At 45.7% G+C, this 17,104-nt stretch overlaps 1 protein-coding gene across 4 annotated transcripts in view; it reads left to right on the top strand.

Annotated features, from left to right (window-relative positions):
- Positions 1 to 63: 63 nt before the first annotated feature.
- The window catches only part of MTRR (5-methyltetrahydrofolate-homocysteine methyltransferase reductase), a 124,639-nt gene continuing 107,598 nt past the window's right edge, over positions 64 to 17,104 (top strand). Inside the window, exons 1-2 of one of the 4 annotated variants that reach the window (XM_084619395.1) lie at positions 64 to 183; positions 13,418 to 13,572. In XM_084619395.1, the coding sequence (XP_084475521.1) occupies positions 13,429 to 13,572 (144 nt within the window). In that variant the 5' untranslated portion in view covers positions 64 to 183; positions 13,418 to 13,428. Of the gene's footprint in view, positions 184 to 203; positions 450 to 13,417; positions 13,573 to 14,339; positions 14,513 to 17,104 lie in introns of those variants that run through there. The other 3 variants (XM_084619396.1, XM_084619397.1, XM_084619398.1) reach the window with 3 other exon arrangements.

Here is a 17,104-nt window from a genome sequence, read left to right as displayed (position 1 = left end):
CCAACCAGAGACTAACCCGGAGTACTCGCCCGGCCCGCCGGGTCGAGTCTCCGCCGGAAAGGGGGCGGGGCCGCTCCTGGCTCAACTCCGGGCAACGCTCTAGTTGGCTTCCGGGGCGCTCTTCCGTGCGGCGGTTGCGAGGGCGGCGTGACGGCCTCTGGGAGACTGGGCCGCGCGGAGCAGGTGAGGGACCGGGCCGCGTCCTGCGACGCGAGCGTGTTCGGAGCGGGGTGACCGTTGGCGGGCGGCCGCCCGGGCTGGGCGGCCCGTAGCTGCTCTGCGGGGGGGCTGAACCCTGCGGGGGGGATCGCCGCCGCCGCCGTCTCTGCTCAGCCGCCGGGCCTCGGCGCGATAAACCCGGGACGCGAGATCACGGGAAACCTGGATCGGGTTAAAGAATTAAATCCCGTTTCCTGCCCGCCGGCGCCGGGACGAGACCGGCCCTACAGGTGAAACGGGGCGCAGCCTCCGCCTCCCTTCCCCTCAGTCCGCCGGTCTCCCGAGACTGGCCAGCAGGGGCGCCGCGTAGCGCCCGTTAACCTCGGGGAGCGGTGGCCAACCGGCGGCCTCTGAGCCGGGTGCCGCTCTACAGAAGTTAATACCCGGCTCCTTGTGCAGGCACCGACTCCGGGGCTGGAGCGACAGGCGCCAACTTTCCAGCGTGCCAGGGGGTGCTCAGTGCTCAACCCCGGGCTCTGCCACAGGCCCTGCCCCCACTCCCCCCCTTCCCGCCCCCTCCTCTGGGCCTGCCGTGCCCCCCCCCTCCCCCCAGAGCCTCCTGCAGGCCATGAAACAGCTGATCGGGAGGTGCAGGGAGGGAGTGGGCGGGCTGCCCCTTGGTGGGAAGCGCTGGGAGCTGGGAGTCAGCACGTAAGGCTAAAATCACATATAGTCAAAATTACCCTTGAAAATCCCTTAAATTGTCCATAAAGTTTAGTATACTGTACATGGTTTTGTGTATACAACCCTGTACAGTAATATGTACAAATGTATAATGTATACAGTAATGTACAGTATATAATAAAGAGTACCTATGCAAACTATAATTTTACAGTACTGTATTTTGGGGGAGTGGGGCTTGATGGGGTAGGAGTCCAGGTGCAGCTGGTTGGGGCTCGGTGGGGTGAGGATGGGGGGCTTGTCGGGGGTCCAGGTGTAGAGGGGTAGGACTTGTCTGGGTGAGGGTTTGATGGGCCTGGTTAACAGGGGAGCCCCAGGTGCTGCCGAGGGGACTCTGCATGTTGGGCTCCTGCTTCCCCCTGGGATACCCCATCCCCAGCCCCCTTCCTCACTCCAGGGGTGCTGAAACAAGTTATATAGTGGGGGTGCTGAGAGCCATTGAACCAAACTGAAACCCTGTATATAATGGAAACCACTTCAAGCCAGGGGGTATGGCAGCACCCCCACATCCCTAGTTCCAGCACCTATGCCTCACTCCCACATTCCCCTCCCCCTGCCCTATTCCACCCCCTTCCTTCCCCACTGCCTCTTCCCCCCTCATCCCCACCCTCCCTCACGCTGTCCCACTGCGGGCACTGGCTGTTGCACAGAAAACAGGAAGGTTCCCAGCACGCAGAAGGGGAGCACAACTGGCACTAGGACCCAGGAGGTGGCGTTCAGCTGCAGAGTTCACACACAACAGATACATAGGTCACACAATGGTGTTCATGACCAGCCTTTCATTGATTTACATATGATACCTTACAAGATACCTTTTGGATACATATTACAACGGTGTGATGTTGGAGGCAGTGAATGTCAGGCCAGATATCAGTTACAGTAGCGTGGGCCTTATGCCAGTGGGCATTGCGGGGCTCTTTGGGTCACAGGCAGCCAGGATGGCAAACAAATCCCTGTCTTGCTGTTTTCACTGTTTAGAAGACTTTATTTGGGGGCATGTAAGTCTCAACAGATGTGAATGTGGTCAGGTTAAAAGGCATTGATGTGGCGCTATTGTCAAAATATGACACTTCAGTATTATTCAATTTTATTATCTTTCATTTGGAACCTGTAGCCTAAGTGAACTGACCTACTGCCTTTTGAGTATGTACAGGAAAGGAAGAAGAGTACAGAAAATAGTATCAGTTCAGGTACATATCCTGCACTGTACACGATATTCACCAGTGTGTGAGTCACTGTCGTTTTATGTGAATCATGTAGGCTTCAGTTAGCTTCTTTGTGTGGCAGGGTCTTCGGATATTTCTGACCAACAGTGTTTTTCTAATTCAGGACAGATAAAATCTCCTTTTGTAGTTTTTAAATAATAATAAAAAAAAAAGTTGGCAGTATTCAAAGATAAATAAGCCTGTTCAGATAGCATGTAGTTTTACTAGACTAACACAGGTACCTTGACCTGTTCAGAAGAGACTTGTGAGAGGTGCACAAAAGGCCAAGTGCCCCTCCGGCAGCTTGCCCAGATGGGGAGAGGAAGGGGCGGGGCAAGAATGTAAGAGGCGGGACCAGAGCCTCTTCCAGCCACGCTGACTGGTGCAGTTCAGTTGCTGACTCGGAGAGCTCCTGGCACTGGCAGCAGCAGGCTGCCCCCGCCCGTGCTGAGCTTCTGGGGACAGTGGCTGAGCAAACCAGAGCACCCGCGCCCCTCCAGCATGCTCAGAGTTGGCTCCCATCCTCAGAAGTCAAGCCTAGGCAGGGAGCAGGCTGCTCCTGCCTCTGCTCCCTGCCCAGGCTCAGGTTCCAGGGACAAGAGCCAACTCTAAGAGTGCCGATGGGGCGAGCGGGGCGGGGCTCTGACTTGCTCAGCCTCTGTCCCGGAAGCCAAGCCCAGCCACAGCCAGGCACTCTCCAAGGCAGCTGCTGTGCTGCACTGGGCAGCATTTAGGAGTGCCTCCAGGGCCTGGCTACTAGGGGAGAGCCGGTGGAGCTTGGGAAAATTTTGGGGAGGCACCAGTCATCTATCAGTTTTGCTCTTGTGCTGCTTAGGAATGTTGTGACAAACACTGGAGCTCTTCACGGAGAAGGAAGCGGATGGTGGCCCAAAAATCATGGGTTGAAGAAGGGGTAGAAAAGAGCTCTGCTCCCACAGTAGTCAGACTTTGATGTGGAGGGAGAAAAGCTCTTCTTCCATTCTCAAAGCCAGAGGTGGGGAAGCTTCATACTGTAGAACTTCAGAGTTACGAACACCTTGGGAATGGAGGTTTGTCATAACTCTGAAATGTTTTTAACTCTGAACAAAATGTTATGGTTCTTCTTTCAAAAGTTTACAACTGAATGTTGACTTAATACAGTTTTAAACTTTACTATTCAGAATAAAAGTGTTGTTTTAACCATCTTAATTTAAATGAAACAAGGACAGTTTCCTTACCGTGTCAAATATTTTTTTAAACTTTCCCTTTATTTTAGTAGTTTACGTTTAACACAGTATTGTACTGTTTGCTTTTTTTTGCCTCTTTTGCTGTCTGATTGTGTAATTCCGGTTCCAGATGATGTGTGTGGTTGATTGGTTGGTTCGTAACTTTGGTGTTCTTAACTCTACTGTACTTAGCCACTTACTAGCTTTAGGCAGAGAAGAAAGATGGATGTCATAAATATAAAGGGAAGGGTAACCACCTTTCTGTATACAGTGCTATAAAAGCCCTCCTGGCCAGAAGCAAAGTCCTTTTACCTGTAAAGGGTTAAGAAGCTCGGGTAACCTGGCTGGCACCTGACCCAAAATGACCAATGAGGGGACAAGATACTTTCAAATCTGGAGGGGGGGAAAAGGCTTTTGTCTGTCTCTGTCACACAGATCAAGGATGCAAGCCCTCCAACTCCTGTAAAGTTAGTAAGTAAGCTAGCTAGAAAATGCGTTAGGGTTTCTTTGTTTTGGCTTGTAATGTAAATTCCCTGTGCTGGAGGAAATGTGTATTCCTATTTTTGTGTTTTTTTGTAACTTAAGGTTTTGCCTAGAGGGTTTCTCTGTGTTTTGAATCTGACTGCCTGTAAGATTATCTTCTGTTCTGATCTTACAGAGGAGTTCTCTTTTTTTTTTGTTTTTTTTTTGTTCTTCTAATAAAGTTCTGTTCTTTAAGAATTTGGTTGGGTTTTTTGCATCTTAAAAATCCAAGGCTGGTTTGTGCTCATCTTGTTTATTCTCAAGCCTCCCCAGGAAAGGTGGCGTAAGGGTTTGGGGGGATATTTTGGGGAAAATAGGAACTCCAAGTGGTCCTTTCCCTGACTGTTTGTTAAATCACTTGGTGGTGGCAGCGTTCTACCTAATCCAAGGGCAAAGACTTTTTGCCTTGGTGAAGTTTTTAACCTAAGCTGTTAGAAATAAGCTTAGGGAGTCTTTCATGCGGGTCCCCACATCTGTAACCTAGAATTCAGAGTGGGGAAGGAATCCTGACAGATCCTATGAGCAGGGCCAGGGAAAGCATTCTGGTAGAAATTCTGGTACCTGAGGAGGTGGAATTCTCATCAAGACATCTCCCATAGACTTCACTGGCTCTCCCTCTCTTAACCTTTTGCATCTGTTTCCGGTAATAGGTTTAGTCCTATTGCCAGTAAGTGGTTCAAGCCCTGTCCATTGCCATCAGTTGCAAAACAAATCAGGTTGACACAAACATCCACTTGTTGAGGACTATGTACAGCTGGTATTTTGTTTATATGGATTTTTATTTCAGAGGCTTTTTTTCTGGATTTAATCTGATATTTTAAACTATTCACTTCTCGCCAGATAGATCTAGTGCAGTGGCTCTCAATCTATTCATCATTGTGGGCTTCATATGCGGCCTAAAATGTGTTACCTGGGCCAAAGGTTGAGAACCACAGTTTCCCTCCCAACCCCCCATGCCTATGCCCAGCGCCCCAGCCCCCCAGCCCCCACCCAGAGACCCCTCCACAGAGTCGGGTCAGGAGCAGACCCCGCTGCAGGTGAGGGCAGCCCCAGACCCCAGTGCAAGGGCAAGACAGCCTGGCAACTCGGATCCCGCTGCTGGCCCCTGCGGCCTTTAGCATGCAGCTAGGCCGTAGCTGTGTGCTAATTGGGCTGCATACGGCCTGCAGGTTGAGAGCCACTGGTCTAGTGAGATCAGAGGAGTCTCTGATAAGCGAAAGTCTTGCCCCACAGAAGGTTTCTATATTTGTGGAGCTATGGAGAGATATGCTGATGATGATCCATGTTTATATTGTATTCTGAGGTCCTAGAATACAAATCGCTTTCCACCTTGCTAAAGCTTAAGTATTGGTGTGTTTTCCATTCAGAACGATTCAAAAAGCTTGTTAGCCAGTTACCCTTTAGTTCCAGTAGATGAGCTAATGTAGAAGAATATCTGTATTTCAGCATAAATGTGGTTGCATTGTGGCATCAGGCAAAGGAGTTGGATGTCTCTCTCTTCGAGGATGTGAAAAGTAAAAGTTTAGAAGAAACAGACACTTAGCCTCTTGAAATGTAATTTCACCTCGTTCAGAGGGAGGGGAAGCCAATCAGGATTAACGTACAGGATTTGGTTTTGCAGTCTGAATCCAATCTTTAACATACATGTGTCAATGTTTGACTCAGACTCACAATTTATCAGACCACTCTGTTTTATTAGCAAAGCTGCTCTGCTAATACATTTAGAAGTGAGCCCCCCGAGTGGGGCTTGTGTCTTTTAATTTATACAGTTTTTTGGAGAACAAGTTACAGAGAAGTTACAGACAAAAGAAAAAGATTTTAGTCCCCACCCTTCAAGATCCCTGAGACCAGTCACGTATCTTCAATTACCTGCCACCCTTAACAATCTCCTTTAACAGCTTCCAGTTAACTTAACTAATTGCCCTTCACACCTTCCATTCTGATGCCTGCTTCTTAGACGTGCTGGCTCTATCTAAATTGCTTCTCCATTCAAAAGCTAACTGTCCCTACGTGTGCTCCCTCAGATACTTGGTAACATGTTTTGGCATGCCCTCTCATATACAATGTATCCAGCATGTCCCCTTATACAATGTTATACTTCCACAATCCCCCCTTTTGGTCAAGGCTACGCCCAGGACCAATGACTTACTGGATTCCATACATCAATCGTTCTTTTTCATTACTTTCACTGGTGACATTTAACAACATTAGATTAGCACTCTGGTTAGGGGTAACCTGATGGATGGTGTGTCTTGTGCAGTTTTGGATACAACAAGAAATCAATTGAAAACACACAAAGATTATTAGAATTCCAAATAGGATAGTCAGGATTCCTTGAAACAACCAGTTTCCCAGACTAGAGAAATTGAATAAGTTACTTATCCATTTCCACAAGGAACTTGGTTCTTCGTGGGGAAGGTATGCAATTTGCTTCAGATGGCTAGCACGATTTATTACCTCATTAGTATTATCAGGTATGTATACACAGCATTCTGTTCCAATTAGAGCACAGGTCCCTCCTTTGGCTGCCTGCATTATATCTAATGCCTGACGGTTTTGGAGGGCCACTTGTCGGACCGCTCCTCCTTCTTTGGCTAGAGCTTTTAAGCTCTCTCCTGTTTCATTGGCCATGATCTCAACCACCGCTTGTAACCTTAAAAGCCTTTTTGCATGGTGGATTACCCCCCCTACTGGGAATAAAGAAATGCCAACAGCTTCTTCCCAAGTTAGGGGGCTTATGCTATCCACATACCATTTAGCATCTGGCAAGTCCCTCCTTTTTCACCTGAAATTACGGAGGCGATTTCGTGGGAGGAATTGAAGCACCCGGAATTGTGGGAAAAGCTGAGCAGGATAACAGATACCTGACCAATTTGCTGGTAACACAGTGTAAGCATTTTCCCCACAAACCCAATGATGTCCCATTAAAGCTGGGAAGGGTTGATTGCAACCCTTTGACATGTAAGAATTTACGAAGGAGGAATAGTATCCCCCAAAGGGCACAGGATGATTTTCACTGGGAGAAGAGGTAGCATTCACATGATATTTGTAGATGGTGCTGTTTTTCTCAGGGAGGCTGTAGGGGGAGCAAGAGATTGAATCTTTGGTTTGATCCCAGGTTGAGAGGAAGTTTATCTTTCCATACCCGGTTCACCATTCTCCAACTTTGTTTGAATAGTCCCATACACCATGGGACACGATGTATTGGAGACAGCTGCTCCTCCCTAGATTCAGCCCTGTCCCATTACACACCCAGCACCAGTGGCCCTTTCCTTTCACCACACTTATAAGTTTAGGAACATATGTTTTTCCCAGCCCCCAAGTGTCATTTTCCTTCCATGTCCTTTTAAGTGGATAGGGTTCTCCAGTAAGCTCTGAGGAATTCAAAGGGATTGCCATGGTGGGGATACTAGCTTGTGAGTGAGCTGGGATGTGGCTGCAGACCCAGCAATTAGAAATATTCAGGATCTGGGCTATCTGCACCTGTTGTTGGATGAAAGAATTGTCACTGTCACTCTGGATTCCCCAGACCCTCAGGACACAGTAGCTGACGATTAAGCTTCTCAAAGGACACATGTTGGAAGCAGGACCCTTTCTGGTTCTGACAACCCCTTTCGAGGGAACCGCAGTCACGGTTTTACGTCCACCAGGCAGCAGGCACTAGGCTCACTACTGCTTCTTGTTTGTTGGGTCCTGCTGTCTGCATACCCTCTGCTTCTGGCAACCCTTACGAGAGCGCAGATTGTAAGGTATTGCAGGCTGTTCCTCTTTGTCTTCTGGGGTTGAAGCTGGTTCTGCGTGGTCTTGCAGAGGTGCTTGGTCCCCTTGAGGTGGCGCTGGCTTATACTGTGAGGCGTGGATCCATGCAGTGATGCTGGATAATTTCACTGCTGTCTGGGTGGTGAGCAGTACCTGGTATGGACCCTTCCACCGGGGTTCCAAGGCGTGCTTCTGAAGGTGGTGCCACAGGTAGACCCAATCACCAGGCTCAAGAGTGTGACAGGCAGCAGAGGTGGGTTCTGTCGGCCAAGCTGCTCGCACCTTTAGGTCTGGGGCTGGGGTAATAGTAGCCATTGTTCGCATAGGGCATCCCATGATGATTTCAAATGGACTCAATTTGTGTCTCTGGGATGGGGATGACCGAATTTCCATAAGGGCCAGTGGTAAAGCAGCTGGCCAGTTTAACCCTGTGGAACTACAGATTTTTGCCAGCTTATTTTTAAGCACACCATTTCGCCTTTCAACTGCCCCTGCACTCTGTGGATGGTAAGGGCAGTGCAACAGGTGGGTGACATGTAATACCTGGTTTAGATGTTGAACAATTTTTCCAGTAAAATGTGTTCCCCGGTCACTAGACAAAGTGGCAGGAATTCCCTTGGTAGGGATAATGTGGTTTAACAGACATTTTGCAACGGACAATGAATCAGCTTTGCAACAGGGAAAGGCTTCAATCCAACCCGAGAACAGACATATTATAACTAAAATGAATTCATATTTCTGACACTTTGGCATTTGTACAAAATCAAGTTGCCAGTGTAGGAAAGGTGCTTGAGGCAAACCCCGGAACCCTTGTGTTACTTTTACAGATTTGCGTACATTGTGGCTTTGACAAGTAACACAAGCGGCACAGTGGTGGGTTGCAAAGGAGCTGAAATGGGGAGCCCGCCACCCCACCTTACTCATAGCAGAGACCATCCCCTCCTTGCTGACATGCGAAACACCATGTAGGAGGGGGGCTACAAAGGTACCGGTGGGCGATCGCCAAAGGGAATCAGAATGCAAAGAGCAACCCAAAGCACTCCAGGAGTCTTTCTCTGTTTCTGGGGCAGAGTCCTGGAGCTGAGCGAGATGAGACAGGGATGGTGGCATTACAGAGACAGAGAGGGGACCAAGAAACGCTTCTGGTGAAGGTTTTATAGTGGCGGCATGTTTTGCAGCAGCATCAGCAAGTGCATTACCTTTTGCCACCTCGGTGTCTGCCGCTGAGTGGCCAGTACACTTAACAATTGCCAAGGCAGACGGTAGTAAAACTGCATACAGGAGGGCGGCAATGTAGGGGCCATTCTTGATAGGGGTACCAGTAGGGGGTAAGAAAACCTCGAGCCTGCCAGAGGGTGCCAAAGTCATGCACAACCCCAAAGGCATACCGAGAATCAGTAAAAATAGTGGCAGAGAGCCCCTCGGCTAGAAAGCAGGCACAGGTTAGAGCAATCAGTTCAGCCCCCTGGGCAGAGGTCACAGAGGGTAAGGGCGCAGCTTCTGTGGTCTCAGAGACAGAGACCACAGCGTACCCTGCAAGAAGGTGGCCTTGGTCATTTCTATAACAGGACCTATCAGTGAATAATACCAGGTCAGAGTTAGGGAGAGGTACATCTGAAAGGTCGGGGCGCAGGACAGTGATAGCGGAGACAGTTGCAAGGCAGTCATGGGGTTCACCATCACTAGGTAAAGGAAGGAGGGTAGCAGGGTTTAGCTGGGAGCAGCGCTTAATAGTGATATGTGAGGCTGAAAGCAGCAAAAGTTCATACCTAGTGAGGCGAGCAGAGGAGAGGTGAGCAGTGTTGCGTTGCAGAAGGAGAGTTTCCACAGAATGGGGAACCATGAGAGTGAGAGGAGAGCGGAGGACAAGGGACTCAGACATCTCGACCAGGCGCGCTGCAGCAGCTACATAGGCAAGGAGGTAAACCCTGGGCTACAGGGTCCAAGGTTGCAGAAAAATAAGCCACCGGGCAATTTCTGTCACCGTGTTCCTGAGTAAGAACCCCGAGGGCACAAGCAGATTGTTCGTGACAGAAAAAGGTAAAAGGCTTGTCATAGTTAGGTAACCCTAAGGCGGGGCAGAGGCTAAATTCTGCTTAAGGGAGATGAAAGCAGCATTTGCTTCAAGTGGCCATGGCATGGGGTTAGGTACAGAGGATCGAGTGAGTTCTTGGAGTGGTTTAGCCAGAGAAGCATATTGGGGAATCCATTGCCTACAGAACCCTGTCAAGCCTAAGAATTTTCTGACCTGGCGTGGAGAGCAAGGCTGGGGAAAGCTAAGGATGGCTTGTACCCGGGCTGGAGAGAGTGTACGGGAGCCCTGGGAGAGAAGGAAGCCTAGGTATGTGACAGAGGTTTGGCAGAGCTGCAATTTTGTGCTAGAAGCCTTATGACCCTTGTTTGCTAAAGCTGTGAGAAGTGTTAGTAAATCAGTTTCTGAGGCAGACAGGGGGAGCACAGGAGTAAGTCGTCCACATATTGGATCAGTGTGGATCCTGATGGGAAAACCAGATCAGCGAGATCCCTGGCTAGGGCTTGAGGAAAAATAGGATGGACTCTCTGTATATCCCTGGGGAAGGGTAGTCCATGTATATTGCTGACCCTTGTAGGAGAAGGCAAAGAGATACTGGGACAGAGAAGAAAGCGGAGCACAAATCTACAACAGTAAAGTGGGTTGCATTTGGAGGAATAGACGCTAGTATTGTAGCAGGGTTAGGAACCACTGGAAAAGAAGTGGGGGTCGGGTTTGATCTGGATCATTGCACAGGACTGGGCAAAGGGGGGCGCTCGGACTAGTGGTGGGAGAGACTGCATCCAATTGAACTGTTAGTTTTTTGATAGAATTTTTAAGAGAGGTGAGTTTTGACTCAGTCCGTCTACAATTTGCCTCTTCCCACCACTGCATGAAGCAGTCTACTTCTCCTCTCTCCAATTTGGTTTTTGGGAGGACGAGTTTGCTTTTTAAAGCGTCCACTCGATCCTTGTCCCAAAAACCTAACAGTGGCCACTGTAATTTGGACCATTTTTCAAGAAACCTACAAGAGTCCGGACCCCTCCTAAAATACATAAAATAAGCTGGAGTTCCCTTAGGGAACTGTTCTACCTTAGACTTCTGATTATCCATCCAGGAGGACTTCACACAGCATTCACACAAGAAGGAAATTCGGGCTCAGCAGAGCGGTACCCGGTGCAACACACAGAAAGGAGCCCACGGGCTACTGCCTCAACTGCCCTTGCTTTCACACCGGGGGTTATACCCAAGGTGTGGTGCGGCTGCAGCTGTGCAGATTCCACTTATTCAGACAGTGGGGACGGGGACCCCTGGGTCAGCCAGTCTCCGGACAGGGATGGCTCCCAGATTCACACACACACCACGGGGAAGACGGATAGACACAAAGACAAGACAGTCCTCAAACCGGTTAAAGCACAAAAATAATAATTACCTGAGATGTCTGATTCCAGAAGCTGGATCCAAAGACCCCTACCCAAACAGAGTGGGAACCAACAAGTTCAATGGCGTAGACTGCGCTGCTGCTGTGTACCTTTGTCTCATGGAGGATCGCTTGGACTAAGCGTCCAGGCGCCGGCTGCCATGATCGTCCTGCAAGGCAGTCAGGGATCACACAGCCTCAGTGAAGCCGCTTGCCATCTCGGTGGAACCTCCAAATTGTCAAAGTTTGACTCAGACTCACAATTTATCAGACCACTCTGTTTTATTAGCAAAGCTGCTCTGCTAATACATTTAGAAGTGAGCCCCCCGAGTGGGGCTTGTGTCTTTTAATTTATACAGTTTTTTGGAGAACAAGTTACAGAGAAGTTACAGACAAAAGAAAAAGATTTTAGTCCCCACCCTTCAAGATCCCTGAGACCAGTCACGTATCTTCAATTACCTGCCACCCTTAACAATCTCCTTTAACAGCTTCCAGTTAACTTAACTAATTGCCCTTCACACCTTCCATTCTGATGCCTGCTTCTTAGACGTGCTGGCTCTATCTAAATTGCTTCTCCATTCAAAAGCTAACTGTCCCTACGTGTGCTCCCTCAGATACTTTGTAACATGTTTTGTCATGCCCTCTCATGTACAATGTATCCAGCATGTCCCCTTATACAATGTTATACTTCCACAGGTGATATACGCTATGTAATTCCTGTTGAATAGGAAAAAAGGTAAATTTGTACCTTTGTTTTGTGTGTAAAACTTATTTCTCACAGATTGCAAATTCAGACAGATTTTTTTGAAGAGGTCTTCATAATTATTAATATTAAATTTTATGTAAAATGGAGTATTTTAATACACCAAAATGCAATGAAAGATTTATTTTTTCTGTGTAGTTACTTTTCCCATCATTTAAGGGAATTGAGGCATGGTACTTGCACTGTACAACTAACAGATATGTCTTAGTTCAGCCACTCTAATTTATAGGACTACTTAAAGCAGTAAAGGATTACTCTCATGCATTACCTGCAATAAAGCTGTGGAGAGCAATGTCCTGTCTTATCAGTAGAGCACCAGACATGCAGTGCTTTTCCTTTGTACTCAGACTGTGCTTGGTGTAGATCCTGTTTCCCAGGGGGAAGAGAGGAAAATGCAGTTGTCATTTTGTCACAGGCTCCACTATATCAAAGCATGTGAATCATAAATTGAGTCTGCTGTAATTGATCATGTGGGTGTGCAGGGGGAAGATGCAAGAATGATGAGAAATCAGATTTGAGCACACGAAAAAACTCTTTCAAAGACAACATTTACTTTAATACATGTTCAGTTAGCACAGTAACTATAGTCATGAGATTTTTTTTTACTGGAGTTTCACAGCAGCAACAAAATGGTGACACAGAAGATTAATGTACAAAGGATTAATTTACAATATATATAGAAGGTACAAGCCAGTTGTCATTTTTTCTTGCCAGTTCCAGTAATCTTCCTTCTCTTGTCTAAAGGTGTTTTAAAATTTTGACATGCACATAAAAGAAAATCTTGAGAGAGTAGTTCGTGTAAAATAACTTCCTTTTTTGTTATTAAAGGAGAAAACATAAATATATGCTGTGGGTTGTAAAAAAACAAAACAAAAAACCAGAACCCAAAACCTAATGTATATTTGGGGAGGGAATCACATTTCATATGAGGGATTGCTTTGATTTCTTTAATATATATTCTCATTCTAAGGAAAAACATACTGATATTTGTGCTGTTATTAGATTAGAAATACTTAGTTTTTGACTCATGGAGTAAAGAATAATAATAATAAAGTACAGAGCCAAACGATGAAGTCATTATTCCTGGAAAACACCTGTTGACTTCAGTAGCTCTTTGATCTGTGTATAAGGGCTTTAGGATTTGGCCTACACTGGCTAGAGCAGAAATTACTTGCATTGGGAAAGCTTAATTTTTTTAAAAATAAGTAACAAAATGCACTTGTTTGTATGTTTACGCTGTTGGCTTCACCAAGTGTCCACCCATTCCTCTTATGCAAACTACAAAAATATGTCAGAATATACACCAGTTTTCTGTGGGAAATAAGGGATCATGTGACAAATAGCAGCATTCAGTTTTGTGAGAATCATTGCTCTGTTGCTTTGTTTCCAAGTAAAGTCAATGAAAACCCACATTAATATGGTGTGTTGCTGTCACCAACTGGTCCTTCAAGCCTCAATCCTGCAAGGATCTTTGTGTAGGCATATAGGGGTCAACCTGCATGGGACTCCCTCTAGTCTAGGCCCCTTGGTCTGCATTTTTAATGTAGAAACCAGGTATCTATTTTTCTATAAATGATCAGGCTTCGATTTCTTTGTATGAAGTAAACCTGCCTTTCCTTTTCCTTTCTGCAGTGTAGTTAAAAATGTGCTGTGAAATAAAGAGGAGGTTTTTGCTGCTTTATGCAACACAGAAGGGACAGGCAAAAGCCATAGCTGAGGAAATATGCACGCAGGCAGATGCACATGGATTTGAAGCTGATATTCACTGTATAAGTGAGTCTGACAAGGTGAGATACTCTATGCTGGTTTGGAAAATAGACTTTTAAGAAATGTATTTCCCTCTGTGTGCTCCTATAGTAGCCATTAACAGTAATGGAAGCTATGTGCACGCATAGAGAAGAGAGTATATCACGTACATTTATATTTTCATAACATCCATGTCAGTGGTTTGGATCAGTACTAACTGAGGCTTCCACCAGCCTTGTAGCAAATGTATCCTTTTTATGGTTAATGGTTTGCTTAGAGTAGTAAATGAGTATATGAATATTCTTCTCTGTGTGTGTCTACACTAGCATTAAAGTGGCCTGTTGAAATGATTCTTGGACATGCAGAAATGAGTTGCTGGAATTAATTCAGTACTTAGTGGATGGGAGGCGCTATCATTAAAAAAAAAAAAAAAAAAAAGCACAACATTTTTTTTAGTTTTATTTATTGTTTGTATTATGACAATGCCCAAAGAACAGGCTGGGTTCTATATATACATAGATCCCAATACGGCAGTCAGATCCATGCAGGTTTATCTCTGTGATATGTAGAATCCCCACTGAAGTTATCCAGTCTAGCTTTGTTGACATAAGTGAATTTACAGTTGCTAAGGATGACACATGATATCCGCGTGATCCAGGAAGTAAAGACCTGATAGAGTGGGGTTGTGATTTTGATTCAGAATGATTAAAATTCTTTGGGGGGTTTGTTTTGTTACACCTATCTAGTAAAGGGAGTTGTAAACCAATGTGTTTTTAAGAACTCAGGAATCCCACACCCTCTGTTAAAGGTTGTGAAAGGACCAAATCCACACATCTGGGTCCTCCAACAAGAACAGAAAAGATAAAACCTGACATTCCTGATATTCCTGTGGAAATAAGTAAGCAGAAAACAAAACCTATTCTGGAGATCAGGGATGGGTGATATTTTCGTGTAATCAAAGGAGCAACAGAGAACAAAAAGGTAAACTATTTACTGTTCTCAGGCCATCTTTATGGGAAGTACTACTTGTTTGTCAGCAGAGCTTACACTTCTGAAAGAGCACTTATTGTGTAATATTACTTACAGTAGCACATCTTGTGTATTTTATACACATTAACAATTCTTATGGAGAGTACATAAAGCAAGCCCAAAAGGTGAGGGAGCCTCCAATCTACTTCAGAGCAGTTGTCTCTTCCTTCCACACACTCTACAGACTGCTGTGGAGGCATCTCCAGGCCTGTTTGGCTGGAGGTGGCCTGCTACTGGAACAAGTCTATTTTGTCAGACATGGAAAGTTGGCACTGAGCTGTGATTTACTGCTGAGATGAAATGTTGCGCAGATGTGAGAATTTGTTGATTAAAGTTTATTATTTATTTTGGTAAGAGAAGAAGACAATTTGTATAGCTTTGCAGATCTCTTCAATTACAGGTTCCCTCACTCCTTGTCCAGGGAGCAGCTGTACCTGAATGGAGAGGCCTTCTATTTGGCTGGGACAAATCAGGGAAAAATATACCAGGGCTACGCCTAGGTTTTGTGGGGCCTTGAGTGAAGTCTGACATGGGAGGCCTGAGGGGGAAAAATTCTACAATCTGCACATCTTGTGTGGTTGTGCTTGTGTCAGGTCAGGGACTAACGGCTGGCTGAGTTAGACTAATTTTGCCAATAGGGAAAGGGGCATAACAATTTTCCAATATCTCCTATAAGCACTTCCATGCAGCTGTGCATGCACATGCTCACACATTAAGACAAGGATGGAGCAGGCCCCATGCCTCCTCTTCTCTTTTTTACCTCCTGACTTTGCACTTAGAGGGTAGCACAGAAGCCAGCATCTGAGAGTGCAGGGAGAGAAGGTCTTGACCTAGCACTGGTCACTCAGGAGTGACCTCAGCTGGAGGGTGGCCCATGACCTATCAACAACAGCTAAGCTGCCAGGGCATCTCTGATGCTTTTATGGTATATCTGCACTGGAAAAAAAACAACAAAAAAACAACGCTCAGTGCCAAGGTCTACATGTTCAGGCTTGTGGGGATCACACTACGGCAATAAAATAGCTGCATAGACATTCCAACTCAGGCTGGAGCTCGGGTTATGAAGTCTTTGCTAGGAGGGTGGGGTTCGGGGTTCAGAGCCTGAGCTCTAGCCTGAGCCAATACATCTGCATGGCTATTTGTAGTGCTGTAGCGTGAGCCTGAGTCCGTAGACCCAGGTTCTGAGACTTGCTGCTGCAGTGCTTTTTTGCGGTATAGACATACTCTTAGTTACTCGAATGGGCCTGCTACAGGGATAGTTCCGAAAGCAATAAAGGGGAGCGATTTATGCCATAATTGCTGAAGTCTCATGCACATACATGTATGGAAGGGTCTTGACTCTTCTGTATGGTATGCTAGCCCTCTTACTCGGAGCATGTCCCAAGGGTTTGTGGTTCTGTAGAGCTATATGTGACTGAATGCCAGCATTGCCAGCCTTGCCTGTGGATTGGTGGAAGACTCTTTTTAAGCATCATTATTTTGATTCTATATATACAAAGAAAAAGATGATGCATTGTCCTAATTGTGGGTTTATTCCTGCACAGCTATATTATAAACATTAGAGCTGGCTTTATCTGAGGGGTTGAGTTCGGGTGTAAAACAGCATCTGTACCGAAATACATTTCACATTTTAGTTTTACAATTTATATTGGAAACAGCTAAAACAAGTTATTTGAAAAGTTGCAAAATAAAATGTCCTGACAGATCTTGTTTTCTTGCCTTCATTCGTAACTCAGAAATTTTTAGAATTATATAATGGTACTGGGTCTGTGCAAGTAATGTTTTTGTGTGCCTTGAGAAAGAGGTGGAAGACCTAGCAATTTACATTATTATGGGTATGAAAAAAGTCCCACAAAATCTTAAGTTCTAAATTAAGACCTAATACTGCCTTTATGATAAGACCTCCTATTGTCTGTACTATAGATGCTTAAATTAGGAACTAGTAGCCTAAGCTAGATACTGTACATCTGTGTCGTACCTGTTATTTATAACTTGTCATAACCTTAATATTTAAACGTAAGCATTTTGTTTAAATAAAAGCACTTGGAACGTGTTTAAAAACGTCTTTTTCACGTGAACTGCTGTCTGTTCATGTGATTCCAAACTTACCCTGCAGGGATACTTTAGATGGTGTAGATGTCTGATTAATCAAACTGACAGTTGATATGCTTTTGCCACTAAGCTCACAGTGCAGCTGCAACCACGTTTTTCTTGCTATGGACAACTTGACTCATCAAACAAGTGGAATTGTTTTCACATGAGAATTTCAAATGCATGTAAATAAATGAAAGAGTTGGTTAAATAGTTCTTGTGAAAGCAACATATAACACTTAACAATCACTTAAAAGGAGATATGCAAAAGATGTGTTTTCCAAATGATAGGTGGCAGATACTGTAAAGGGCCACATTCTCAGAACATCACATGTAAGTCTGGATATGCAAGTAATTATGTGCTCAGAATTTTGCCCTTAATTGATTGGCCATACAAATGATAAGGTGTGAGATTAAAGCCTTGTTGAAAATTTAACCCTAAATGTGCAGATG

Source organism: Lepidochelys olivacea, assembly GCF_965140295.1.
Source record: "Lepidochelys olivacea isolate rLepOli2 genome assembly, chromosome: 2".
In the NCBI taxonomy this organism is placed as follows: Eukaryota; Metazoa; Chordata; order Testudines; family Cheloniidae; genus Lepidochelys; species Lepidochelys olivacea.
Note: the sequence above shows the minus strand (reverse complement) of the source record. Positions and strands in the feature narration are given on the sequence as shown.